The sequence below is a fragment of the Strix uralensis genome, chromosome 19 (assembly GCF_047716275.1).
Source record: "Strix uralensis isolate ZFMK-TIS-50842 chromosome 19, bStrUra1, whole genome shotgun sequence".
Lineage (NCBI taxonomy): Eukaryota > Metazoa > Chordata > Aves > Strigiformes > Strigidae > Strix > Strix uralensis.
The window spans coordinates 6785173-6812734 of record NC_133990.1 but is presented as its reverse complement, the minus strand read 5'-3'; the positions used below and the strand labels follow the sequence as shown (position 1 = coordinate 6812734).

Here is a 27562-nt window from a genome sequence, read left to right as displayed (position 1 = left end):
CCCCGCCCCGCGGAGTCCCCGGATGAGGCAGAGCCGGCGCCGGCGGGCGGTGCTGCGGCGGTGACAGGGGATGCGCCCCGGTGAGTGGCGGCCAAGGCCGGCGATCCCCGCGGCGGCCGGCCCGGCCCGGCCCGGTGGGGCGGGGGCGCGGGCGCGGGCGCGGGGAGGAGGACGGGAGGGGGACACGGCCGTGGCGGCGGGGGGGTGGGTACGGGCGCCCCTCACGGTGCCGGAGGCTGCGGGCCCCGCACCCCTCCGCCGATTGGCTGCAAACTGACAACGGGGCAGGTCCCGCCCTCCGCCGCGCGCCGTTGGCTGGCGACGCAGCCCCGCCGCCTCCCATTGGCGGAAGCGAGTGCCTGTCACTGGACGGCCCGGCTCGGCCCTGCCCGCCTGGCCACCGCCCTGCGTGAGCCGGTGTCCGTCCGTCCGTCCGTCCCCCCCGCGGTTCCGTCGCCTCCGGAGGGGCTGGCGGGCAGCCCGCGGCCGGCAGCGCGGCGTGGAGGTACGCGGGGTCTGGGCACCCCTTCCCGCCGGGGCCAGCCGTGCCTGCCCGGGAGCAGCGGCCTGAGGGGGACACCCCCCCCCCCCCCCCCCCTTCCCTTTTTAAAGGTATTTTCAGTGGAGCGCGGGGGAGGGAGCAATGGCTGGCGTGGAGCTGCCTCCCCGCGGGCAGGCTCGGCGGCGGAGCGCGGGTTTGCCTTAAAACTCCGGGTTTTGGGCCCCGAGCTGCCGTGGGTGCTGGCGGTGCCGGGCTGTGGGCCTGTCGGAAGGAAACGCGTTTTCTTGTTGCACCGTCGCGTCCCGCTTCCTCTCGTCACGCCTCGTCGCGGGGACGGACGGCGGCCCGAGAGCGGGTCGGGCTGTGGCCAGCCCGGGTCGGGGTGTCTGGTGGCTGAAGGGGGGGGAAGGCAGCTCCGGCGGGCGGTAGCAGCCCAGTGGTGCGCTTCTGTGGCAAGGGTCGACGCGAAATTGCAAAATTTGGGTGCGTTAAGCCAAAACTGCCCCACCGACGGAGCCCGGCCAGCTCCTGAGCTGTTCGGCTGCCCTCCGGTCTGCAGGCGGGTGGCGAGCGAGGCGACTCGCCCCCAAGTCTGGTCCTCGCCGGGGCTGGGGCAGCCCCTCCCGCCTGGGCCGTGTGACAGCAGGGGACACTTGCTTCAGGCGGGGGGTTGTGCTCCCTGTGCGACCCTGCGCTGTCCCGGGGAGAGGGGAGCCAGGACGGCTGCGGTGGTGACGAATTCCTTTTGACTTCACTCCTTCCTCAGAGCGGTTTCCAAACGCGAAGGGACTAAAGCGTGTGTGTGTGTGTGTGTGTGTGCAGAAACATGCGGCAGAGTAAGTTCCGTGACTTGCCGGGCTGTCATCGGGGGGCAGGGCTGCTCCCTTGACTGTCCCTGTGCCTCCTTTGTAGGTGGTTTTGTCCCAGAAGGTGTTTATTTTTCCATCACTGTCCCCAGTCACTCTCAGGAAGCTGGATTTATGATTTGCCTCCATTCTCATAAAATACTTGGTAGATCAGATGCCTAGGGTGCGTCTCTAACAAACATTTTTCAGTAATTCTGTGAGGGTTTTTCTCTGAGGTTTTTATCGCCTCCCTCTCAGCTTAGCAAGTCCTGCTGCATTTTGTATAAATATCACCAAAGGAACAGTCCCTGCCTCGGACCCCCGGTTTGATGAGTTTGACCCGAATTGCTGCAGACGTGCCATAAAGGATGAACACATCTGAAGCAAGAGGAAATATGTTACTAGTTAGAATTCAGTTAAGTGACTTCCCATTAACATCCCTCTCTCTCTCCTTCCTAGGGAGGAGGAGAGCTGTCCTCGCCCACCCCCAGCCCAGCTTCATTGCCCTGGGCCAGTTTGCGCTGGGAGCATTTGGTGACTCAGGGCTTCTCTGTTCTCTCTGAAGCTATCTTGATTTGGTCACGAGTGCAGAGAGGCGGAGGGCACTTTTGAATGCCTATGGCGTTTATTGCCCTAAGAGATGCTTAAATATGTGAAGCTCCAGTAGAAGAGTTCCTTGGATACTTAAGCAAATTTTTTTCTTTTTTTTTTTTTTTTTCCCTCCAGAAACAATTCCTGGACACTGCAGAGGGTAGGTGGCCTTGTGAAGGTCAGTGTTTTGTTAGAGATATTAGTAACTGTAAGAGAAAGAAGGTGTCCCAGGGCAGAAAAGTGACTAGGAGGCTTTTATATTTATTTATATTTAAATTTGATGTGTCAGCAGTGTGACTGCACAGGCACTCTGGTTGATAGTGCCAGTTACCTGTGGTTGTAGGGGATATGGCAGGTGTGGGTAAGTAGTGTGGTTTTTGGATTAATAGTGTTATGCCTGCCCTGGAAGAGATCCTCTGTCTTCTTTCAGACCCAGACCTGTCTGGGCTGTGTATTTAAGTTACATACGTGGAGGCAGAGCCCAGGCATTCTCCTTTTGGGTCTCAGATGTGAAGATTTGATCCTTCATGTCATTGGGAGTTACAGAGGTGAAGGTATGCGTTCAGAGGCATAGTGATTTAATTTTCTTCCCCCCTCTTTGGGGTAAAGCCCTCTTTGTTTTTGTTTTTTCCTGACTCTTTCGAGGTTACAGACATGTGAGATAATTCCTTATTTGGTGGAGAAGGAAAGAGAGGAGAAAGAAAAAGAAGAAAGTGGAGAGGAAGCAAGACTGGTGATGTCTGCGACCTTGGTTTCACAAGGAGTCATGTCTCTGGAGACATGTCTGGGAGTAGACTACCAAAAAGTACAGCAACAAAGAAACTATTTATTCCCTCAGTCTATTACAGTTATTTTTGAGACACGGGGAAAGTCAGACTACAGAAAGGAACTGGTCTTTTTACAGTCCTTCTTGACATTTGTGACACCACAAACACAATCAAGATAAACTATGAGGTGTGTTCAAGCAAACTGCCTTTTCACTACTGTACTGCACTCATCCATGGGCAAAGCCAGACATATCCATCAAAGCATATTTTTCTTGATATGATTGTGTCCCTCACTTCTGCCGATACAGCTCAGTAGCAGATTGTGCTGCTTCCCTCAGCTGATCAACGTAGAGTTTGGGGATTTATTTTTAACTCTCATCTTGTTAAGTGCTTACTGAAGAGACCTAAGGCCCTCTCTGTTGATGGCTGGCCTGTGACTAGCTTTTGGGTAGTATTTTTCAAAATTGTTTTTCCTTCTCTAGCACTGGTAGAACTTCAGAGATGTAAAAGCAACAGAATTCACTCCTCTTGGAAGAAACCTGTGCTGAGTGCTTTTCTCTTTAAGTTTCTTGGCCACTTGTCATTCTGCAGTGTCCAGAAGCATCTTGGCTCTCTGGCCACTGCCTTGCCAGGGAATGTCATCATCAGCATGGTATTAATTTCTGAGATAATAGGGAGGCCTAAGGGACTGGTGTGCTGTGATTTGTCACAAGCTCTTTGCTGTGGGTACCATAAGCTCTCAGATAAATTCAGTGCTTCTGGGCAGGATGCTCTGTAACTTTTCAAGGTTTAAAGAGAAACCAGGCAACTGTGAGTTTGAGAAGGTGCAAGCTGGGTGGATAATCTCCAGAGGTAGGGGGGGCTGTGCAGGTATGTGGCAGCTTGCGCCAGCTGTCAGCCTCCATTGTAGAGTCGGGATCAGTGCTCCTGGTGCTTATCATATCTCACCGACTTTCCTAAGAGGTGGTTTTCCAGAGAGCAGGGAGAAGCATATCCTTTCCATAGCCTTAATTTCCTTCTCAGTTTGCTGTTTACTCGGCACCCTTCTGCTCTGTGGATTCATCCCTCTGGGGCTCCTGGGTGTGGAGCTGGGAGCAAATTGTTCTTGTGGTGAGGCCCAGGTTGTTCTGGGACGTGCACGTCTCCAGGGGCCTTTCCTTCATCTCTGCAGAGCCTGAACCTGCATCAGGAGCACCAGCCTCTTCAGATTTTCCTTTTTAAGGTGCTTCAGTGGTGTCACTTGGGAACAAATAGAGGTCAGATGTCTTAAACTTCCCATGTTTGTGAGAGGGATAAATGGGTTTTAATACTAAATCCTGATGCCTTTGGTAGTTGTAGCTTGATTTCAGAAAATAGACTTCTTGCATCAGTACCTTTCTTCTGGTTTCAAGGCTTGCATCCCAGTGCTGACTAACTCATCAAGAGGCATTTTGCCCCACTGGATATCGTATTCACAAGGTGTGTTGAGTCTTGGTCATGTGGTGTAAAGCATACCTGGTTTATTTGATTAATAAGGCCAATTCCACAAGAGGCTTGTTGTCTGAACCTGGCACAAAGTTCCTGCAGGTAGGGTTTGGTTATCTCCTGCCACCTGTGCTGTCCAAATTGGAAATGCAGGATTAATTATAACAGCAGAGGAAGGAGTGTTGTACTGATGCTGTGCTCTGACTTTCTTTTTTTCCTGAAAGCTCATATGCTGCTGTTGTAAGAGGCAAGGAGGCATTTGTTGTGGTTCACCCGAGAACATTCAGTTCAAAAATAGTATTGCAGGAAAAGACAGAGGTTGACTTTCCGAAGCAGCAATGGATGCAGGCAGCCTTCCAAAACGCATATGAAAATGCTTCCAGCTCCTATTTCAGGATGAGAAAAACAAGCACAAATTGATTGGTGAAATCTAATCCATGTCTTTTGTTTATTTGTTTTCCATATTCTAATAAGTGAAAGACAATGAAAATTGGCTTTGGTTTTTGACTGGAATGCTCAGGTTCCTTTGGTTTGAATCCTGACTGGGTTTTGGAAAAAAATCCAGAGCTTCAGGGGTTTGGGGGTTTAGCTCTTGGTTCTCGTGGTTTGAGAAGGTGAAGAATGGTGGAAACAAGATGCTTCTGCCTTTTTGTCTGTGAATCAGCATGAAATGGGAAGAGGAAGAAGACCTGGTTGCTGACAGTCCTTCCTGCTCTCCATGGCAGGTCTGGATGGTGCCAGCACTCAATGGCAGAGTCATTCCCTGTGAGAAGGGGATGCCTGCAGCAATTACATGGCACTTGGCAGTTTTGGGGACTCTGATAGCCAGAATGGGTTGTTATCTGGAGAACTGAAGGCCACATGTGAGCTTGGCAGAATTTCTTTATCAAGTCCTGTTTTAGGTGGTCACTTGTTTAATTCCAAAGGTCAATGGACATTTGCATTGCCTTCGGTGATGGGGCAGAGAAGTGTAGATGGAGGAACCTTTGCACTGTAGTTTGTCACATTTGAGTGGCCTTGCTTTGTCTCTGCTTAATCCTTCATGTTCGGTGTCTGAAAATACTGGACAAACAGGATTGTGTGGAAGAAAGCTGGTGGCCTATGTGCAGAAAAATTACCTGTTCGTGATCATTAAATAATATTCATTCACTTTATATGCTAAATATTTATAAGCTAATTTTAAATGAGAGAATGTGGGGTGACTAAAATCAGGAAGAATGATTTATCCAGCCGCTTGAGATGCTGCAGGTACATCCTGGGTGAATTGCAGCTGCCTCTGAGCAGTACTCAAAATCACTTTGGACGTGCTTCTACAGCTCATCCTTACCGTGATGCGTCAGTGAATTGAGTTGATGTTGAGAGTGGAGAGGAGTGGATTCCCGACTGTGGGAAGGGGTGGGTAGAAGTTGAAACATCGTGTTGTATTTCAAACTTAGTGTTTTGGTCTGATATTTGATCCAAAGCCTAGCAGCAGCCTCCAGTCACATGGAGAGCCCGGGAAGCTTTCTTGAGGTACTGGGTTACACTTCAAGCTGTGTTTGTGTTTTCATGACTTAGCTGAAAGGTGGCTCCATGAAGATTCTGGTTTGGCCTTGAATGCAAGATTGCTTAAGCTACTTGAAAAACTGTCTGCATGTTAGTTTAGTTACTTCTGCTACATGTTGGATTCAGCTTTTGGCTCTTGCAATATCCAGAGGATACTGAGCATCTCGCTTGTAAGGATGCTTTTGGAAGTGGGGAACCAGATTTGTCCTGTATACCCCCCCCCCGCCCCCGGATTTAGAGAAGTTCTTAACCTACAAGCTGCATTTTTTTTTTTTTTAGGGTGACTGCGGCATGAAAAAGCTGTTCCATTTTAACAGTAGAGAGTTACTCTGTCCTGTGGACTGTATAAGGGGAGGCTTGAAAGGAGCCACCGCCTTTTGAACATAGTTCTTGTTTGAGAGCTGCTTTGGATCCTGGAGTTATGCCCGCGTAACTGAGTTTTCCCAGGGCGCTGCGTGAATGCTAAGCTGTGTTGTAATGAATTCGAGTGGGCAGCAGCATAAGCCTGCTCTCATTTTCCCTGGAAGACGCTGCTGCATTGTCTTGTCTGTATCCTGAAAGCCTCAGTGTTGTTTGTCAAAGGCTTGATTCTGCAAGTGCCACGTATGCAAAGAAGCCCGTGAATAGGAAGGACTTGCCGTGCTGGTTCTCAGCTCCCCACATAATGCCCAGAGCTGGGACAACCAGCAACAGGCTGAAGCAAAGCAGTTTTTGTTAAACTCTTGGTATTCCGTGGGCATCTGCTCTCCCACACGTGAGAAGTTTAAAATTGTCTGGTTATGTTCTGATAATGCCCAGGAGTCACTTTCTGCCAGGCATATACATGTGCTTAGATAGGCCTGTGTTTCTGCACCATAAATAGAGGGAATGGGCAAAGCTTGGCAGAAGTGAAGTGGTTTACTAATGGCTCTATCTGTGCTGGTGGCAGGTCTGCATCTCCCAACTCCCAGGCTAGTATTCTGGCCCTGAACCACCTTGTCTGTAGAGTGTGTATGTGTGTTCTTATCTCTTTCTCTTGTCCCCCACGCATGCAAGGGAAGACAAGTGATGTAACTGTACAAAAACTGGGATGTGGATGTTGGAGCTTAGTATTGCACGCTGGCATCAGCATCTGGTGTAGGTGTTCATGCAGTGCAGTTAGCAGATCAAAAATCCATGCTGATAAAAATCCAGGCATGATGGTAGACATGGGGCGTGGGTAGTCATGGAACTATCACCTGCTGAACCAAGGTGGGCAAGGGATGATAGACTTGGAAAAGGTCAGCTTGCGCATGCGGAGTGGGTTTGGGAAGGAGGAGTTGCTGCCAAGGGGCCTGAAGTACCATAGGGCTGAATCTCCTCTCTCTGGTGTCTAAAAGGAAAGGGTCTTTGACAAGGGTGGGAATATCTTCTGCACCAGCAGGTGGTGACTCTGTGGGTACCTGTGAGTCCCAGGCAGCCCTTCCTGCTTCTCCTGCAGACTGTGGTGTTTGCAGGGATTCCTCAGATGTTTGTTTCCGAGGGTGTGCCCCATGTGAGCAGACAGGAAGGAGCCTTGGGCCCTGGCGTACCTTATCTCTACTTCTAGGAAATGATGTAAGCTGCTTCCTTTTCTCTAAACGCTTCCCGAATTCTGCTGACGGGTGGCTTACTGGCTGTTTACCTTTTACCTTTTGAGATCAGCTCCTCTGGAGCTGTGGGAGCTGGCCCTGCTCTGTTCTAGGCTTCGTTTATTTTGGGGAAAATATGTTTCTTGCTGATTAAGCCTCTCCGAGTGTGCTGGCTTGGAGCCCAGTGCTGTGGAGGTAAAGGTCAGATGACTTTTACTGAAGCGGTTTCGGTGAGGTCAGCGCAGGACTGATGTTACGGGCAGCAGCAGCAGTAGCTGAGCTGTTCACCTTTTCCTGGCAATCTGAATTGCAGTCAGGAGCTGCCTGACGTGTGCCTGAGCCACAGCAGATGTCTGTTCGCCTTAATGCACCTGGCTGCAAAACCACCACAGTTTGGGAGGTGATTCATGGGCTCTACCTCCACTGTAAACACTCTTTTGCCTAGGACTTATGATTTGTCCCTGTGTTGTGATTAAGCAGCCTTGGTAACAGGTGCAACTGCTGAAGCAAGTGCACCCAAAGAAATTTTTATCTGAAGAGGTGCAGCAGGCCCGACAGTGTGTACTGGGGGGAATTATAATGGATCCATATGTATGTTTTATTTTATCAGTACAGGGACAATGCAGAAAAGGAAACGCCATCCGTTCTCTTGGGCACCATGGAGATCTGATTCAAGACAAACTTGCTTCCACAATAAAGCTGTAAAATTAAATCAATGCAGTGCAAGAGTTGAGGTGTTTTTGAGGCACTTAGCACCCTCTGGATACATCTGATCTTGTGCCCTTTGATTGTGGCAGCTGCAGTCTCAGCTGAAGAGCAAATGTGGCAGTTCTGCCTCACTTTATTCGTGAGCTAAGTGCCAGTCTGAAATGAGCCTGTCTGCCTCTGATGAAAGCATGGGATTGTTTTGTCCCCCTTTTAGGTGTCTAAAATGTGGGTCACTGAGATGCAGGGCATACCAGTGTGATAATTTTAGGCCTGAAGGGACAGAGTTGGCCATTGATGCCTGTTAGAGTGTGAAAGTCAGGACTTCTAGGTCAGCTATTACCGACTGATGAGCTTGATGCGAGCGTTGTTTAAAGCCTCTGCTTGAAAGAGAGCAGAGGTTGTTTTCAGCTTATTCTTTCCTGGGTGTTAATAACAGAATTTGAGTCTTGGCTTTTGGGGAGAAAAAAAGATGCCTACCCATAAAAGCGTTATGGGATTGCTTGGGGAGAGCTCAGAAGGGGTGCACGGTGTGGTGCTTCTGCTGGCTGTGGTCAGGAGCTGGGCCTGCCTGAGCACTTCGCCCTGCTCTGCTTGGCAGGACCATGAGCACCACATCATCATTTTCATCGGTTTCTGAGACCTGGTGTGTGTTGAGACCTCACATGTCTTGTGTCCCCCTGGACTGCGTATTGCTCCGTTACTGAGCAGCGATACAAAAAGCACATGTTGGGTTGCATTTCTTACGCTGGCTAATAGCCGAGCAACAACGCAAATGGCATCCAGTGGCCCAAGCAGCTGAAGAGGGGAGGTCCTCACCCAGAGAGCGTGGCCCCCCTGCCTTGGCGTGGGAAGCTGGTCCTCTGAACACCTCCAGGATGGAAGTGCTCTTGTATGACGTGACCATGTAATTTTATGAGAGAGGCTGATCCTTCTTGTGTTGGTTTGAGAGGACAGAGGGAGCAAAACTACATGGATAACTTCTGTTACCTGCGTGTTTTACAGGAAAGCAGGAATTACCTAGGACTCAACATAGGAAGAGTAAATTGAATTTTAATCTCCGCAGCACAGTGTGTTAGCGATTGACCTCAGAGTGTTTGTCTTTGTTCATTACGTGCCTTTGCAGCTCTAGTAGGAGTTGTAGTGTGCATCGCTGTGTTGGCAACAGGAGGCACAATCTCTTTAGGAACTTTTTACAAACAAAAATGCAAACTGGTAGCTGTAAGTTTTAATATCCTTATCAACTGTGGTCCTCAGTGAGCTTGTGGCATTAACTACTGTTTCAGTAGGTACCAAATACAGCCAGAATTTCTGGTCTCATTTCAGGCTGCTGCACAAGCACTTCCAGAAGCTGGATAAAATTACGTTGCTTGTTGCAGCAGGTCTCTGTGCTGAATGATGCTTGTTAGGGATCGTTAACATCCCGCTTGTGGGTGCCAAGTGTGGATGCCGCTGTCAGAAGGGCCGTGGCGATGAAGCCCAGTACTTAGCAGCAGTTTCAGGGGCGGTCTCCCTGTCTATTTATCCTGAGTGTGTTCTTACGTTTGTATCCTGCAGGTTGTATTGATCATGGACAGTGAAGAAATCCCGACTTTTTCGAGTCCAAAGGAGGAAACTGCATACTGGAAAGAGCTTTCCCTGAAGTACAAGCAAAGGTACTGTTGTAGATTTGCAGGCTGGATTTCATTCTTAATGACCAGAACATTGTTTAATCTATTCCTCTGCAAGTGTACACCAAGATGGGTATTAGATATTATTTTAGAAAGGAGCTCTGCATTTCCAGCTTTAAATCGAGCTTTAAAGTTTCCAGCCTTGTGGGAGCTGAGTGTTTCTTGCACAGCGTTACCATGCCATGAACTCCAGGCTATGTTTCAAGCATGTTTGAGCAAGAGCAAAGCCCTTTTGCGATCATGTGTGTCTTTGTATAATTAGAGTGCTGCCTTAAGTAGTTATCTTGATGTTTTATCATAAGAAGACGCCTTTGGGCTTGCCTTGTGTCATTACTGTTCCTTCGAGCTTTTTGTAGTTGAATTATTGGCATGAAAAGTGGCTGATTTGGTGTCTGCTGCAATTTATTGAAGTGTATTGTACCTCATAGTCCAGCCTGCCCCAGTGGTTTGCATCTTTTAGGGGGCACAGGGCTTTTTGGCTACCAAAAATGACAAGAGAGGTTGTTGTCTTGAGTAACGCTGTGCTTCTTGTGAGGGTGGAGTTTGTTTGGGGTTTTTCTGGAGTGGGGGGCACTGGAGGGTCCCAGTTTATTTTCCTTGGAAAGCTTTCCTTGCCTTCAGTATTACTCATGTGCAGTTGAGATGAAGCCAGTTAAAGCACTCTCAAGACCAAAGAGCCCAAGGTGCAAGTTGATTTTTTTTTTTGTTTGGTTTTGGTATTTTTTGGAGGGGGGGGTGGGCATGTGGAGGGGCCTGTCCATATGGAGAAACCCAAGCTGGTTTGGGGTGTCAGAAAATTCTGTCTCTTGGATACCAGTGGATATGTTGTTTCCTAAAACCTTGTTAGTTTTATCTGCGGCTTGCTAAGAGCTGAGCTATTACGTATGGTAAAGATGCAAATTTAATAAGCAAAGTATGTGGGGTGACTACATCTAGTACTTAATAACTTGCAGTGGTGTAAAGTAGGTATGTGCTGGCTTCCTGCCGCAGTGCTCAGTAACCCTGAGATTCAAACCTGCACGCTTCTCAAGAACCTTAAATTTCCAGGTTGTGCAGAGGTCTAGAAACTGTTGTTCTGTCTTACAGGTTTTGACTAAACCCAGGTTGAATGTTTGTATAATTCAGTGACTTTAATCTCCTAGCAGTGAAATCTAATGGAGTACAAAGTGTTGTCAGACTCCCATGGATCCTGTAAATAGCTTTGATACCAGTTTGCATTCACACATGCATTTAATGTAGCTGGCTGTTTGATGTAAGAAAATTAATTTCCTTTTATAGCTAAGCTTAATGATGTATTTTCTCTATTTCCTCATTTTTCGTTTTCCCCTTAGAGGTCTATGGATGACACTTAAGTGCTTTGAAACTCTTGTTTTTTCAGCTTATTAATTTAAGAGCGGTGGATTTTGTTTTAACTTGGGAGATGCTGGATTTTCAATTGATTAAATCCTCTCCTTACAGCTTCCAGGAAGCTCGTGAAGAGCTGGCTGAATTTCAAGAGGGAAGCAGAGAATTAGAAGCTGAGTTGGAGGCACAACTAGTGCAAGCTGAGCAGAGGAATAGAGATTTGCAAGCAGATAACCAAAGACTGAAGTATGAAGTGGAAACATTAAAAGTAAGTCTTTTCTGTAATAGCATTGCCTCTTCTTACAGGTATGTCTTGGATCTCATTTTAGATTGTCTGGTCTGTTCTTGATCACTGAATATCCACATGAAGGAAAGGAGTTGTCTGTTTAAGATCCAGACTTGAATATGGCATGTACTCTGAATAAGGCCAGACACTTACCAGGGAAATTTCTGGTGGAATTTTTCTTGTTCACATCATGAAACTCTTGTCATAGAGGCTGTGCTCGTTTGTTTGAATTCTCTGGGCTTTGCCAAGCAGTAGCTTTGTGGGTTAAACAGGCAACATCAGCATAGCAACGGTGGACAACACGCGTATGCTTTGTCAGACCACTGTGTTATCTTTCTTTGCATGCTAGTGTTTTTGCCCAGAAGGTCTCCTTGGTTTTATGAGACCTTAAAGAAAGCTGAAGATGGGTAATTTGTGCACATTTTTCAGAGAGAATCTCCTAATTCATTCCTAACAGCCGTATCTGTGGAGACAGGGATTGCATAAGGATCTGCATGTGCAGAAGGTGACTTTTAATTGATGTCTCTATGTTAACAAGTTCTTGCCTCTTTTAGAATCTTGGGAAAGTATAATTTTTGGTAGTCTTTGGTTATTTTAGTGAAGACTAAGGTTGGAAACTTACCCAATGGAAATAAAGTTAATGGGATTACTTGTTTGTATATCCAGTCCCACGTATATCTGTAAGGTCAGTACGTGTTTTATGAGGTCAGTAGTTCTTACATAAGTGCCTACGTGTACCCTCAGAGCTGGTAAAAGCGTGTTTGCGAGGGAATTCTTCCAGTCTTTCGACGATGAGCTTGCAGACCTGGAGGTTTTGTAACAGATTTCAGTGGCTCTTATTTTCACTAATGGAGATGTCAGACAAGTTCTGGTAACAGCGTGGCTATTGTCAAGGGAGAGGCACTGAAGGGGAGGCTGTGCAGTTAGGTTTCTTTCTGACTCCTTAGATGTTTGAGGTTTCAGAGCAGCTGTCAGTGCAGGCTGTTGGGAACAGATGCAGGGATGCATCTCTGAGCAGCCAGCTGTGTCGTGGCGAGATGGCTGTGCACAATGCAGTGTTTGTGACTTTATACTGTGTCCGGTTCTGATGTTCAGAACGTGTTCCTTCCAACTCCCCAGTTTTTGCTCTGTATTACCAGCAATCCCAAGTCAGCACACTGCAGTGAGTGTGTTGCTTTCTTTGTCCCATTTTACTTACTTGGAGAGTGTATGCAACTGATATTTATCTTGCTACTTCTTTCTTTCAGGAGAAACTGGAGCACCAGTATGCACAAAGTTACAAGCAAGTGTCATTGTTAGAGGATGACCTGAGCCAGACACGGGCCATTAAAGATCAGCTGCATAAGTATGTGAGGGAGCTGGAGCAGGCCAACGACGACTTGGAACGTGCAAAGAGGTGAAGGGTGCAAACCTCTTCTTTCCTTAAAGTTTTCACTAGGTCTTTTCTTTGCTGCTCAGATTAAGCATGTTGTTATTTCTTAAAAGGGAAAATAATGCACACTCAAAGAATGCCAAAGAAACCCCAAGACACTTGATTCTTTGAAAAATGCAGTTTATCCTTGGAGTTCACCTCCATCAGCTGGTAGCACTATGTTACAGCAGGAAAGACAGGGGACCAATGTGCCTCCCATTCCTGTGAGAAGTGAGCAGTGCAAGTAGGCGCAGAGCAAGCCAGGCCAGAGCACTGCTTTTGATACTACCAGCTAGGTGACTCTTAGAACGTATTTGTGATTCTTGTAGCTCAAAGTCCCTTTGAAGTAGGAAGTGAATGCTTTACATAGTCCCTTTTAAATAAAACAGGCTAAAGGAGTCTTCTCTTCCCTTGCATAACAGTTTAATGACTATAGGAAGCAAATATGTCCTGTATAAGTGCATAAAATGAACAGGCTGCTGTTAGAAACACCCAATTTTGGAGTAGGTCATGCTTCTGTTTTGCTGAATAGGAATTTTGCCGTTGGTTCAGTGGGACCAGGAATCAGCCTCTGGCTATCTGGCAAAAAGATCTGAGAGCTGAGGCCCTGTTTCCACAAGGCTCTTAACCTCATGACTTACTTTTGACACACATGAGTTAGCCTGCTGAACTCATGGAACGAATTGGGTCTTAGGTAACATCCTAGTGCCCTGCTTTCTGCACTTGCTGGGCTGTGGCCTGTCCAGAGCTCTGGAAAGTACAGCACCGCCTCAGCTAATGCCCTGATTAAATATATGGCTTTGGAGCATGGCTTGGGAAAAATGGGGATGGGTGCGCTGGATTGGCTCTTTCCCAGCTCTGTGGTCCATCTCTGAGAGCCAGATGCTATCATGTTCTTTTCATCTTATTCCCCTGCTCCTTTGGAGTTTATTAGTCCTTTCTAAGAAGCACTTCCATAGCTTTCAAATGACTAACTTGAATGTAAACCCTGCTAACATTTTTCTTCTATTATGTTTTTGAATACGCTTTTATGTTGGCTGAGCTGGAGAACCTAATATTCTGGATTTTGTTTCTAGGGCAACAATAGTTTCTTTGGAAGACTTTGAACAAAGGCTGAACCAAGCTATTGAGAGAAATGCGTTTTTAGAAAGTGAACTGGATGACAAGGAATCATTGCTAGTTTCTGTACAGAGATTAAAGGATGAAGCGAGAGGTATGGCTGGCTTGATTAGTTCTGTGTCTCGGTACATTGTTGGCTTGCTAACAGAGACGGGTAGCAACCAAAGCTCATGTTTATAGAAAGCCTCACATAATGAGACTTGAACGGGGTGCGTAATGTAAGCGTTAGCGGTTACTAACAGGATGTTCTCTATTCTTTGTATATCCAGTGTAGCTAAAAGGAAAAATTTCCTCATGTAGGCAAAATTAATATCAGATTCATTCAGGATTTTTAACAAAGGTGACTACAAAAATACTGTGTTCCACAGATGTAATAGAACTGAGGAAGTGTACTTCAAAAGTTCCCTCTCGCTGTGGTTTCGTGCCTTGTATTGGAAGGGAAAGAACAGGAAATGACAGGGAAACACGTGATAAATGGTTAAATAACTGTCTTTAAAAATCATGTCTCCTGTGTTCCTTCTAAACCTCTTGGAAGTTGCCTGGTTTATTTAAGCTATTTTGGTAAAGACTCTGGTTAGACCTGTGGGATCAGAGATGTTTGGGATAGTGTTCTGGGATATGACCAGGAGTTGGGAATTCCCCAATGGATTTCACATTGAGGATGCTGAGGAAACATTTTTTTAATGGTTGGTGGAAAGTGATTTCTCTAATAGTGGGGATGGTATGCTCATAAGCCTGTGCCTGTCATTAATACAGTTTTAGAGATTAATGGTTTTCAACTTTGTTTCCCAAGTGAAGTTTTCTAAAATAATTCCTCAGTTAAGGCCTAGACTCCAGTGTAAGACAGCACACTTGATAACAGGCTGGGATTTTTTGTTGCTGTTCCCCTTTGAACCAAGTTTGTGCCCCACAAATTAAAAGCCTCTATTAGAAGCGCAGGGTTTTTATAATAGATATGAAAAGGGAGATTAAGTATTTTGTGAGGAAATTTGTAACGTATTGTAATTTGGAGTTGGGGCAATAATACTGGAAAAAACAGCAAACCCTAGGGGACTGTTTTCTAGAACACTGGAATAATTGGCAAAAAAGACATCTTGTTTCTTGGATGAGTCATTTGGAAATTTTTAGCATTTGTTAGGGTAGCAAAGCTACATGTTATTCCCCCTGACAGCAAGCAGGAACACTAGCCACTGTCAAATATAACATTTCTGATTGAACAGCCACAAATGCTCTTCTAAGCGCTCAAATAGATTTTCATTTCAGCTGTGCTGTTTTACTTCAGATCAATTCTAAATATTTATGATAATTTAAGAGGCATAATGTACAACTAATTTTGCTCTTGCACATTATACCAGATTGAGGCAAGGAATAAGAGGTCTGTGAAAGATTTAAGTTGCTCTACCCAAAAAGGAACAAACCCCTCGTAATGAATTGTTTATTTGCATCTAGGCCCTTCTAAGGACTTTATAGATTCATTGCTGAGCTGTGCTGGATGCTCTTTGTGGCGAATACATGTGGAAATGGGAGGGGACAAGGTGGGGTAAGCAGCAGTCTGGAGAGAAGGGGAGAATAAAACATGGGTTTCCTAACCTCCAGTCTCTTTCGCTGTCGTTTGGACTACCCAGCATCTCCAGTCTGCTCTTTCACTTGTCGAGGCATCAAGAAACTGGATACAACGCTTTGGCTGCTTTGGCTAGTGTGGAGTGCTGTAGGTTGTGAACTGGAAGAAGAACATGGGGAATTTGAAACACAAGAATAGGTCATTCCTCCCCTTTTCCAATCTCTACTTGAGCAGGAGCTGAATGTGGTTCATCAGGCGTTTGTGACCAGCTAGAGTTTTTGTCGTACACTTTCCATGGGACTCACACTACAGATGGGGAAAAATACTGAGGCTAAAAGTCACCCGCTGTGCTCGCTGGGACCACGCAGCTCTGTGGTCCGGGGAGGGCTCTGTATGCGCCCCCTCTGCTCCCAGCTGTGATGGGAAGTGGTGCTGGGCTGTGACTGCTCGGCAGTGGGGCCCTTGCTGCTGGAGAAAACCAGCAGCAGACAGTTAATACTGGGTTGTTGCGAGGCGTCTCTTCCTCCTTCCCAAATAAATAAAAAGAGTATTTGTTAGAGAAATCAGTCACCAATAGGTGTGTTTTTTTTTTTCTTGTTTCAACCCTCAGACTTACGGCAAGAGTTAGCAGTACGGGAGAGGCAACAAGAAGTCACCCGAAAGTCAGCACCCAGTTCTCCAACTCTAGACTGTGAAAAGATGGATTCAGCTGTCCAAGCATCTCTCTCCTTGCCAGCTACGCCCGTTGGAAAAGGATCAGAAAATAGTTTTCCTTCCCCAAAAGGTATAAGTCATAGGAACTGTGTCTAGTTGTTCTGGCAGTATGTTCAGCTTGTTAACAATTTCAGACCAGGTGCTTGTTAGTGAACTTGAAGTAAATGTAGGTACGTGGATCCCACGTGCATTGCATAAGGTGTATTTAAATCCTGGGGCAGCATCAGGTGCATTTAAGGAGTATAATGAGTAAATAGCATGGAAAGGGAGGACAGTGAAGCTTAGATACTGCTTTTGAGGGGGTGGGGGCTTGCACTCTGCAGTAGATGCCTGCAGTAGAGCACGGAAGACACTTGGGATTGCAGGGAAGTGCAGTGACTGATTTCTGCTTAAACGTGGAGTAGCAGTGGTGGGTGAATGGTGCTCAGTAATTCTGACAGTCTAGAGTCTCTGTTACCATATACACGTTTCAGGGGTCCTGTTTTCTCTGTGAGGCAGCAGGATGTTAGTCCAGTCCCCTTCCCCATCTGGAAAGCTCTGGACAATCACAAGGATTAATCCATTATTTTTCAAATTAGAAAGAGTAGGTTCCAGAGGAAGCTCTGGCTGGATTAGATGGATTGCAGGCAGTAGCCTTGCAGATGGAGAGTGCATGAACTGTGCCTGTAGGTCTAATGGGAAAGAGGGCAGTGGACAGGAATTAAGGTTTTTCCATGGCTAGTGATCATGTAGTCTGTGTGGTATTGTGGGGTAATTGTGTGAAGAGTCTGCAGCAGATTTTAGATGTACCTTTTTATGTAGAAGTTGATTTTTTTTTTAAAAAAAAAAAATGAACTGTGGAGGAGTGGAGCATAAAATAAAATGTGTATGTGTTTGCAGCTATACCAAACGGATTTGGTACCAGCCCCCTTACTCCTTCAGCTAGAATATCTGCACTCAACATTGTGGGAGATCTGTTACGGAAAGTGGGGGTGAGTGCCCTGAACTGAAGCGTTCCTAGCCCCGTGCTGCTGTCACTGAGCTTTCATCCTGGTGCGCAATTACAGCAAGGCCTTGGCCCCTGCTGCACACATGCTGTAGATTCCAAATCATCCACATTCAGTGTTGCTGGTTTTTTTTATTTAATTATCTTGATTTGTAAAGCATGTTACTAAGGTTCTGGAGCCAATTTTGGGTGACAAAATTCATACTTGGAGTAAAAAATTTCTCAAGCACTTTGTTATATGGTGTTAGACACTGTCAGCTACTTCTTACTTTAAATGTGGCCTCTGGCTTCCTCTGTAATGAGACCAAGATGCAGAGCTGGACCTCAGACACTGGGTGCCTGCTGTGCACGAGCGAGGAGCCGAGATCACGCTGCCGCTGTCTCCTCTCGTGCCTGGGGAGATCTGCAACAGGTGCTGAAAATGGAAAAAAAATCTAGAAACCTCTGATAAGAAAGTGAGAAAATAAATCAGGAGAAAGCCAAATGTTCCCATCTGTGGTTGATGGGGAAGTGAAATGTGTGAGCCTTTAAAAGGATTACCACTGCAAGTGGGGAGGGAGTGGTTTAAACATCTGTTACAGTGTTGTTTAGGATGCCAGGCTTTCCGGTTGAACGAAGACATGACTTTTGAGTAGTGAGAAGCTTGTTGACGTGCCTGAGTGGTTAGTGTTCTCAGTGGAAGCGTGGATAGTGTCGGTGTCTAGTCTCTGGTGCTGGCTTTCCTCTGTCTCTTGTGGTTAACACTGCAAACAGCAATAGCTGCAGTAGAGACAGTTGTTTTAGCAAAGTTTGAAATAAAAAATTACCTCGTTGCTTGCATTTGGAGCCAGTGAGCTTGTAGTTGGTTTGAAAGGGCAGCAGGACAACTCGGGGTTACAGAGTGACACGTCTAAAATGGGATCATTGTGAGTAAGAGTCTGCAAGGGATTTAGGGAGCTTAATCACAATCCCATGTGATTACTCTGCAAGGACAGGAAATGCCAAATAAGCATGCTTCTTCCCCAGCCTGCTCTTAGACACACGCTCTGCCACTGGTACAAAATTCCAGCTCACACATTTGTTTAGTAATAATTATAGGATGTTCAGGATTTCTTTGGGTTTGGTTACTCATAGGATGCCTCATCCCAAACCTTAGACTCCCTTTCTCCTCAAGACATTTCCCCTCAGCTTTCTTGCTTGCAGCTGAGACGGGGAGTCACTTGGCACAGATCACACTGGCTATTTCCAGCAGATAGGTGCTTTGAGACCACGAGATGGGTAGTTGTTTGTATCTGCCGAGGTACTCACTAAGTAGGCTTACATGGATTTCTAGAATATGACTGTATAGTGTCAGCTTACTTGTGATAGCATCTCAGGGCCTTCTTAATGGAGTATTTTTTCTACATGGAACAGGACCAAACCCCATGTTTGGGGGGATGAGTTTTTGTCTCCCGTGCACGCATTTGCAGGTGTCTGAATGCCCCATGCACAGGGTGGATGAACAGATAGTTGCAAGGTCTTTCTGCTAGAGCAGATGGATATTCAAGTTAAAGCTCAGTTTGTGATAGATGGCAGAAAGGGCAGGTGATGTTCTGAAGTAAAGGACAGGATCGGGATTTTGGTCTCCCTTCTGCCAGGAGTCAGTGGATGAGGCAGAGACTGTCATCTCGTATGGGGGGAAAAAGATCTCACCAGGCTGGCTTGGAAGTAGTAGAGATGAGGTACAGAGCATGGAGGTGGGCTTAGCTGCTGCCTTTGATTCCTCCTCCTGATGCTGTGGCTGTAGCACCTCTTGTTCTGAAGCATATCTGGCTTTGTTTTGCAGGCCAAGGTGAAGAAAGAAATGCTAGAAGGCATTGTCCTGGGGAAAAAATTAAACTTTCCAAATACGCAGTCCCTCATAAAACCTTAGGATTCTGCCTTAGGCTCTGTCTTAGTCTTCTGATTGGCTTATGCCAGCCTTAGTGCAGCTGCTGAAGCAAGAAGTTTTTGTAACTTCTGCTAGGAGTTGGCTTCTTTATTTTAGGTAATTAGGTAAGAGTTGATAAGTTCTAAAATCTGAGCCCTAATGGAACTGAGTCATGCCTGGCAGTCTGCATCAGCATCTCATTGTGTGGTTGGGTGACAGAGAAAATGACAGCTTTGTTCCCATTCAGTTGTTTTTGCCAAAGGTGAACATACTGGGATCCTGATCGTGGTGATCTTGGGGTCATGACAAAGCCTGAATTCAAGCAGCAAAATACTTTCTCTTAATGGTATTACTTTTTTGACATTTTTTTTTCCCCTTTCACAGGCCTTAGAATCCAAATTAGCTGCTTGCAGAAATTTTGCAAAGGACCAGGCGTCACGGAAATCCTACATTTCAGGGAACGTTAACAGTGGCATGATAAACAGCAACGGCACAAAGTACCCTCACCCGGGGCATACTTCTTTCTTTGACAAAGGGTAAGTAAGGATATATTCTTGCCCTAAAGTGGAGTGTATTTCAGGATGCTACTTGGAGCAGTTTTTGGCTTGTCTTCAGCCCACCACAGCTTTCATCCTATAGGACAAATAATTTGTGGAGCCAAAGTCTCAAGGGGACAGGGAAGGTGCTGGTTTCTGTAAAGCAAACAGAAAAGCAAGCGTGCTTGTCTCTTAGCTGGTAGGATGTCGGTGCCTGTTCTGTCCCTCTGCTGCCTAATCTCTTGGCAGCTGCATCTCAGGTAATTCAAAACCCCAGGCAGCAAACCTGCTAGTGAAGTGAATGTGCCCTTTGAAAGGATCTCAAGTAGTGGTGGAGTTGCCATAGCTACTGGTGCACCTGTGGGTGGGGAAGTACATTAACCGCAAATCTGGAGATTCCCTGGGTGAGAACAGCTGAGTGCAGGCAGCAAACACTGACTTGGAGGGTAGTGCTCTGTTTGTTCTACTTCCCCCTCTATTAGGGGAAAAGAAAACGTCATTAACGGTGTAATTCTGGCTGATTGAGGGGGCAACTGCCTCCAGGCTGGCTGTGCTGTGCGTCAGCCATGAAGCCAGAAACTGCTTTCACAGGAAAAACTACCCCATGTGTCTCCTCTGACTCGCCCGTGGTCAAAGCTTCCTCTGGGATACTGGGAAGTGGTTCAGCAGGAGGATTTTCCCACAGTCCCTCTTAGCACAGGGCCCTGTGGTTATGTGGGGAGCCTGAGGAGTGGGGCAGAAAGCACAGCACTCCTCAAGGGTTAGCACGGTGGTGCTGCGAGCTTTGCTGGGTGCCACTGGGCAAAACACCCTCCACGCTCCCTGCACGGTGGTAGTCTTCCACGCTAAACCTCAAGTCAGTGCAATTTAATGCTAATATTCAGCTCATCCTCAAGCCAGAATTTATTTGAGAGAATAATTGAGACCTGATGAGCGCCATATACAGAGCAGACAAGCTGAGCTTCCTACAGTGATCCTCGTTTGAGCTGAATCGTGTTGCTACGTGGGTAGCAGGGCACATTGCATCTTAGAAACTGTCATTCAGAGTTTTCAGAGTCACTGTTGTTTGCTTTTGGAAAGGAAGGGTTTGGAGACTTAAAGTCAGTGGCCACGTGCAAATCAGACAGACTTTTGGGTTGGCTGACCCAGTCTGTGCCTCCCCACAGCAGTGCTCACGCGGGCAGTGCACGGGCTGTGCTTCAGGTGCAGGCTGTCAGGGTAGTTGCTAGGGAGGGATTATAGCTGTTCTTAGGAGGCAGCATGGCTATATTGAGTTGTGGTGTGACAAATAAGCTGATTGCGATGTGGGGTGGGGGTCACTTTTAATTATCCAGATTGTGATCACACTTGTTATCTGGGCTGGCTGCCTTGAGTTAGGAGCAGGCTGCAGCTGAAAAAGGCTTAGAGACCCAGGCTCCTGAAAGAGAACTTCTACAGCAGGGTTGGAGGTTGTTATGGGCTAGAAAAGAGGGTGGAAATGACTGATGTGCTTATCTGCAAGTTGCTAGAGATGGCTGCGTGGCCCTGCTGCCCTGCCCTCCCCCTCTGCACCCCCCCATGCCGTGCACAGTAGGTCGGTGCCCCACGCCTCTCCCCCTGCTCCGCTTCGCTGCCCCTGCCGGGGGTGAGCGCAGTGTCTGTGCTGTGTACGTGTCTCCGCGGCTGCTACGTAAATAAAACCTGTATAATTTTGTCCTCACATGTCAGCTAAGCCAAGCTGTTACCTAAACGAGGTCAGCCCCATCGTGCCTGCACGCTGCGGCTCCCAGCCGTGCTGGCGTGTGTTGGGTCCAGAGCGTGCTGTGGTGGCTGGGCACGAGGCGCTGCGTCGAGGCATGCCCTTTCTTCTCCCCTCTCCTCCTCTCTCTCCAGCCCCTGAGCTCTTCTCCCTGCCCCTACTTGTTGCTGGAGCCTGAAACAGCCACGTGTGACTGTAGATCCCATCCAATCTGCAGCCGCTGCCAGAACAGCTGGTTGTTGGGTGGTAGGATTGCAACGGAGGTAACTCAGCCACATCCCTGCAGTTCCATTTACTTTCCTTCCTCCACCATTTTATTGGTTAAAATGTTTGAGGAGTCTCTGTCTCCCATCAGACACCTCTGCTGGCTGAGTGGAGCTGAGCAGGCAGCTGAAGACACTGATAGGCAGGAGCTGGCATAGGGGAGCATCACTTTAGGGGAGGCCTGGAGGACAGCTGGGCTTGCACCGAATCTTTGCTGGTGAATTGGAAGAGTCAGGACTTACCTACTTTTTTTAAAACTCAACAATGTCTGGTATAAGATCAGTTTCCTGCAGACTTGTTCCTTCAGGAACATGCTGTTTCTGTCGCGATGCCAGGGCATGGCAGAACAGCACCTGAGGATGTTCTCAGATAGACACTTGTTTTTTGCTGTTGTAATTGTTCTAAATTGGCTATTAACTTCCATCCAGTTGGGGAACAAAATGTCTCTGTCTCTGAGCCCATTGACGGGCTCTGCAGAGACCTGGCACTTCAACTGCAGAGCTGAGACAGCATACGAGCCAACACGGGGTGTTTGTTCCTTGGGGCGTTAACATTCACTGCTCCCCCCTCCCCTTCCTACACTCTTGAATGTCAAAGGAGGTGATGTTTATCCTTAGTTTAGTTTTATGAATGTGTTGGGCTTGATTTTAATAAAACAAGCTAGAGTTTGAGTGTGAGGAGTGCCTTTGCTTGCACACTTCTAGCAGTCCCGTGAAGCACGTAGGTAAATCTACACAGCGGACACAGTTGCCCAAAACCTGATCGTAATACATCAGGCTGTGAACTCAGGGTGGCCTCTCTGATCCTAGTCCAACTTATAAAAACGTTTCCCTGGAGAAGAGGGAACTGTGGGTAATTCAGATGCAGGTGAGTAATCCCATGTCCTGTACTGTGCTTTGCAACGCTCTAGGCTTTTACCTGGGTCATGCGCTTGCAGTGGTGCAGTGCGGTGGGAGTGATGGTTGTGGCTGCAGTAGGACCCCCCGCCCGCCCCTGCAGGGCAGCCTCATTATGCAGAGGTCAAAGAGGAGAGGTCTGGTGAGGTTTAGTTAAACACCTTTGCTGTGTCTCAGTTCTTGCATCCCGGATTATGCCCAAGAATGTCTTTATTGTATGCATAAACTGTTTCAATTTTTCTCCACTAGGCGTGAAAAGGTCATATTCCCCACCTTGGTCATGGGTAAATGAATTCATTTGCAATGATAAGCAGCATGCGTTTAACTTGGTGCTTGGAGGTGCAGAGTCGGTGGTTATGCTAACTGCATGAGGTAGTTCTGTTAGCACTACAAACTAACAGTCCATGATCAAAGCCTGAGGCTGTACTCTCCCTTTCTCCTTACTCCTCTGGTGCTGTGACCTGTTGCAATCATAAGATTGAGTGCTGCTTGCTTTCTTGATCTAATTAATATTTCTTCAAATGCATGTTTCTGATTGTATCAGCCACATCAGAGATACAGGATGTAGTTAATTTTGAAAGTTAGTTTACCCTTTGGTCGTGTCTTTCCTTCAACGGCTTGGTGGCTGTCGGCTTGCCGACGCTGGGTTGCCGTGGTTCTGGCTAATGGAAAGGAAAGAAAGGCCCAGATGTGCTGGGAGCCAGCCAGGGTTACGGAGCAGGGGGAGGGACAGCGTGTGGTGCCCCTGCTCGCTGTCACCACCCCTGCCCAGCTCTGCCGGGGCAGCTGGAAGCGCTGGGGGTGGCACGGTGGTGCCAGCAAAGCTGCGCAGGTACAGGGTCACGGGCTCGTGGGAGGGGACGTGCGGCACTGGGGCTGGCCCAGGCACGGCCTGCAGTGACCAGGGGTCGGACTAGTCTCACTTCACCGCCTCTCGAGGGCACATGGAGGGTTCCTCATGCTGTCAAAAAGCGCAGGTCCCTGCCAGCCTGATCTGCCACAGCTTTGGCCCCATCCTCCTCCTTACATCTCCATGCTGGGTGTTTCTCTACCTCCTTGTGCTGTTACTGCTCCTTGGGAGAGTAAGTGGAGTGTTTTAAAGCACTGACCTGCCTGAAAACTCACTTTCCCTCTTGGTTTCTTGTGGGGCTGGTCTCCAGGTACGCTTTGACCACATCCATTTACTCCTCAGGCTGGGCTATTCAGCTGCAGGAGATTCTTCTGCTGAGGTTTTGTTGGATACTTAATGTTGAGGGAGTCTTGGAGATAAGGTGCTAAGTACAAAATACAGCTTGAAATACAATTTAATGACTAAAAATCTATGTTTAGCAATCAGGGCAGAGAGAGCGGTTGGAAATGGGCACAAAGTCCACGTAACTGCAGGGACAGGCAGTCAGAAACATCCATCAGAAACCCCTGCAGGGGACGTTTTCAGCAGGGACTGGTGCTTTTGGCTCCATTTGAAGCACCGGAGCCCGGTTTCACAGGAGGCACAGGGCAGGTTGGGTGGGGCCTGAGGGATGGGGAACAAGGCAGAAGCAGGAGGCAGTTGCTGTGGCTGGGATTAATCGCTGCAGGTGTCCAGGCCGCCGGGCAGCATCGGCTGCGTGCAGCGGCCCCGCGCGCGTGCCAGGCCTGGAGCGGGGGGTGTGCTCCTCCCAGCACTGCCCGAGACCTTGGAGACTGAGCTCAAGGACTTCTCTTCCCAGCTTACTTCTGGGAGGTTAGGCAGGAGGCTTCCACCACATTTTATTTGTTATTTTTTACAGTTGTGCTGTTTAATGTATTTTCCTTTAACTGCAGTAATGCTGATTTGTTCGTTTTTTGTGCCTTTTCATGTTACCCAGCCATGGATTTCTGTTGGTAACACCTCAGTAAGCTCAGCCATCATGTCAGCTTTCAGTATCCCCCCAACTGCTGCTACTATTTGAAGCCTTTTCCTGTGCCCCACTTACTGAACTGGCTTTCAGCAAATCAAAGCCACTGCTTTATCTTTATTTCTGCACCAAGGGCAAGTTTGGGCCAGCAGGATGCGATGAACAGTGCAGGTACGTGACTCCAGGAGCTGATCCTGGGAGAAGCTGCCACCAACAAGCGCTCTGCGCTGCCTTCCTGCTTTATTTTTTTTATTGGCAAACAATGGGGAAACCTCAAAAGGCTTCTAAATGGGGTTTCTGTCTTTAACATCTTCAGCAGAAAGAATTCCCACGTCTCCCTTGTGCATTGTAGTGAGCACTCCACATCTTGTGCTGGTTAACACTTGTAACAGCGCTTACAGCACTCATCCTCTTGCTGCCCTGGCTCTGCGATGGGCCTTGGTCTCCCTGTTTTGGGCATCACTGGATTATTTGTGACACAGGTGATTTAGGCAGAGTCCTGTAATGTCCCTGTGGCATCTGTGCTGAGCACCTGATGGCTTCATGGCTTCTGGCCTTGTTCGTGCACCTCTGGGAGGTGGAAAAGGGCACCCACTGCTGAACATGTCTCTGTGCAGGAGCTGAGGAGGGTTAGAGACATGTAGCTTCATTTAAGAGAAGCTGAAGCTGCCCACAGAGGCAGGTCTGTTGGATGGCAGCAGCTCGGGGCAGCTGTTCTCCCCACACGCAGAGCTCGAGTGATGGTAACCCAGTTTGGGAGCAGTTGGTGCCTCAAACAGCAACATTTGAGAAGTTTGCACTGCTTGATTTGGCCTGTCCCTGACAGCGCGATGTGCTAACGCCACGCGTTGGGTTTTGATTCAGATCCGTCGTGGCAGGCAGGCAGGAGGTGCCCAGTGGCAGGGAAGGCAGCTGCCTTGGTGCAGCGGGGACTAATGTGCCAAGGTCTGAGCTCTGCTGGGCCGTGGCCCCTCCTGCCCGGCCTCGTGCAGTGCTGCGGTTTGCTGGGTTGCAAGGACAGGCTGCCTGGGGAGCGACGGCACTTGCTACGGGCTTGAAAGGGATCAGTTGTGGTCCCCAGCCTGCCCGTCCCCCCGTGCTGCGGCACGGGCGCTGCTGGTTCAGCCGAGCTGCAGAGCCGGCCTGCCCAGGGCGCTGGCGTTGGCCGGGCACCGTCCCACGGTGTCCGTCAGTCACAGAGAGCGGCTCTGGATTTAGTGCAGGAAACGTGACAAATCCCCAGAGCTGGGCTTTGACGTGACTCATCAAACACAAGCACTTCCAGGCTGCTGTTGTTGAATGTCACTTTTCTCTAACCCTTTCAAAAGGGAGCAAGCTGCCACGTTTTAATCCTGTTTGATGTTGGTGTTAGGTTTTGGTTTTTGTTGTTTTTCCTCCCTGTCCTACTTGGCAAAGGTGCTTTCTAGCTGATAACTAATTTGCAGAGTCATGTCAGGATCAGGCTGGCTTCATGCCCCTTCATTCAAATGCGAATAGTGAAATACAGCTGCCCCTAAGCCTCTTCCAGCAGCTTTTCATTGCAGCCAGGGAGGCGCTTGCCTTTTGAAATGCATCAAAGCAACACTCAAATGGGAGTTGAAGTTTCCAGCTTAATGGGCAGAAGGTGGGAAAGGTGTTTCCTCCCTGCTCTGACCCTGATGCTGGGACGTGCTTCAGGCTGTGCTAGTGTGGATGTTGAACAGCAAGAGGGAGAAAGGAAACAGCCCGGCTCTGTACAGCAGCGAGCTGCGTTACCATGGGAATCTGTCCTTGCTAGCAAATGTTGAGATTTTAGCTCTTCATGTGCTTTTCTGGAAGGATTTTGTAACTGCCCGGTGCAACGGCAGCAGCCTCCTGGGTTTGCTGGCAGGGTTTTTGCATTCCCGATCCAGGAGGTGCAAGGTCACCGGTGAACATGAGCCGCACCGCAGCGGTGTGCCGTGAGGAAGGGAGCGTGGACGTGGCACCGCTGTGTCCTGGGGACGCTGCCGTGAGCCGCCCGCCTGCGAGCTGATGGCACACGGGTCCCGTGGGCAGCGGTGGCAGCGAGCGGGATGGGCTCCTCCGCAGCCTGGGACCCCAGAGCCACCAGCTCCCGGGCTGGCTTTTTCCTCAGCGGTAGAGCCCTCACCTTTTCTTCTTGCTTTTACTCGCTGCAGCTCGCTGATCTAAGCAGCAGCGGCTGTCCCCTGAAGTGTCCCTTCGCACCATCGTAGCTCTGCCAGGATTGATCCAAACGGCGTCTTCTGGGGCGCTGCTGGTTCCGACAGAGCTGTGGAAGCTCCTTAGGAGCAGGCAGGCATCGAGGCGCAGACCTGTCCTGCCTTGCAGGGGTGTGGGGGTTCTCCCCCACCTTCCGATTGCAAACCCGACCATGAGGACAGGGTTGTGGGTCTGGGGGCGGACACGCTGTCCTGATACAGGGGTGTAATTGCTTCTGGTTGTCAAGGCTGTGGTGGTGGTGATCAGCAGATGGTGAGCCTGGGCAGACGCTGTGTGTTGAGCCTAATTACAGAAGATCTGTCAAAGCAGCAGCAGAGTAGAGATGGAAAAGCTGTCGGACCCACATGCTCCTCTCCCAGCCCACCAGGAAGCCACCTTCTCCACACCTTCACCTCTCCCAACAGCCTGGGGAAGGGGGGGAACCCATGGATCCTGGGGGTGTGGAGGCACCTGGGGCCCCCGCTGCGCCCCAGCCGGGGGTAGTGTAGCGGAGAGGCGACTCTGCTGCGCTTTAACACGCGCCCGCTGCTCTCGCCGAGCCCGCGCGTGTGTGTCCGTCCCCGTGACTGGGCAGAGCTCGTGTCGCCGCCCGTGCAGGACCCGGGCAGGCGGGTGCAGCCGTCCCCGGCGCTGCTGCACTCCTCTGCGTGATGGTGCCGCAGCGTTGCCTGCACAGCCCCGGGGCTGCGCGTTGCTCAGGGGTGTCTGCGCCGCTCCTGGGCGGATAGGCTGCGGGGAAGGGGAGCTGGTTGGGGGGACCGAGCCTGCAGCGCTGCTGTGCCTGGCACCTGCAGCTGCACAGGCGCCATCGTGTAGACCCGGCAGGCTCAGGGGCTGCGCAGGAGCCGCTTGTCCTCCCTCGGCCAGCTCTGGGCAATGGGTTGAGCACCCACCTGCGTGTCCCTGGCTGTGAGTGAGCACTGATCCTCACAGCTGGAGGTGGGAGCCCTGTCACGGTTGTATATTGGCCCTGGTCCCACACCCACCGAGCAGCCACTGTACAGTCAGGGTGATGGATGGGGTGAGGAGGGAGGAGAGGGGT

At 48.8% G+C, this 27562-nt stretch overlaps 1 protein-coding gene across 4 annotated transcripts in view; it reads left to right on the top strand.

The window, feature by feature from the left end:
* Positions 1-27562, top strand: part of NDEL1 (nudE neurodevelopment protein 1 like 1) — a 29248-nt gene continuing 1686 nt past the window's right edge. Inside the window, exons 1-9 of one of the 4 annotated variants that reach the window (XM_074888999.1) lie at positions 1-80; positions 9566-9663; positions 11137-11290; positions 12556-12704; positions 13796-13932; positions 16010-16183; positions 16993-17084; positions 19371-19522; positions 22670-22704. In XM_074888999.1, coding sequence (XP_074745100.1) covers positions 9578-9663; positions 11137-11290; positions 12556-12704; positions 13796-13932; positions 16010-16183; positions 16993-17084; positions 19371-19522; positions 22670-22704 — 979 coding nt within the window. In that variant the 5' untranslated portion in view covers positions 1-80; positions 9566-9577. Of the gene's footprint in view, positions 81-455; positions 613-9565; positions 9664-11136; positions 11291-12555; positions 12705-13795; positions 13933-16009; positions 16184-16992; positions 17085-19370; positions 19523-22669; positions 22705-27562 lie in introns of those variants that run through there. The other 3 variants (XM_074888995.1, XM_074888996.1, XM_074888998.1) reach the window with 3 other exon arrangements.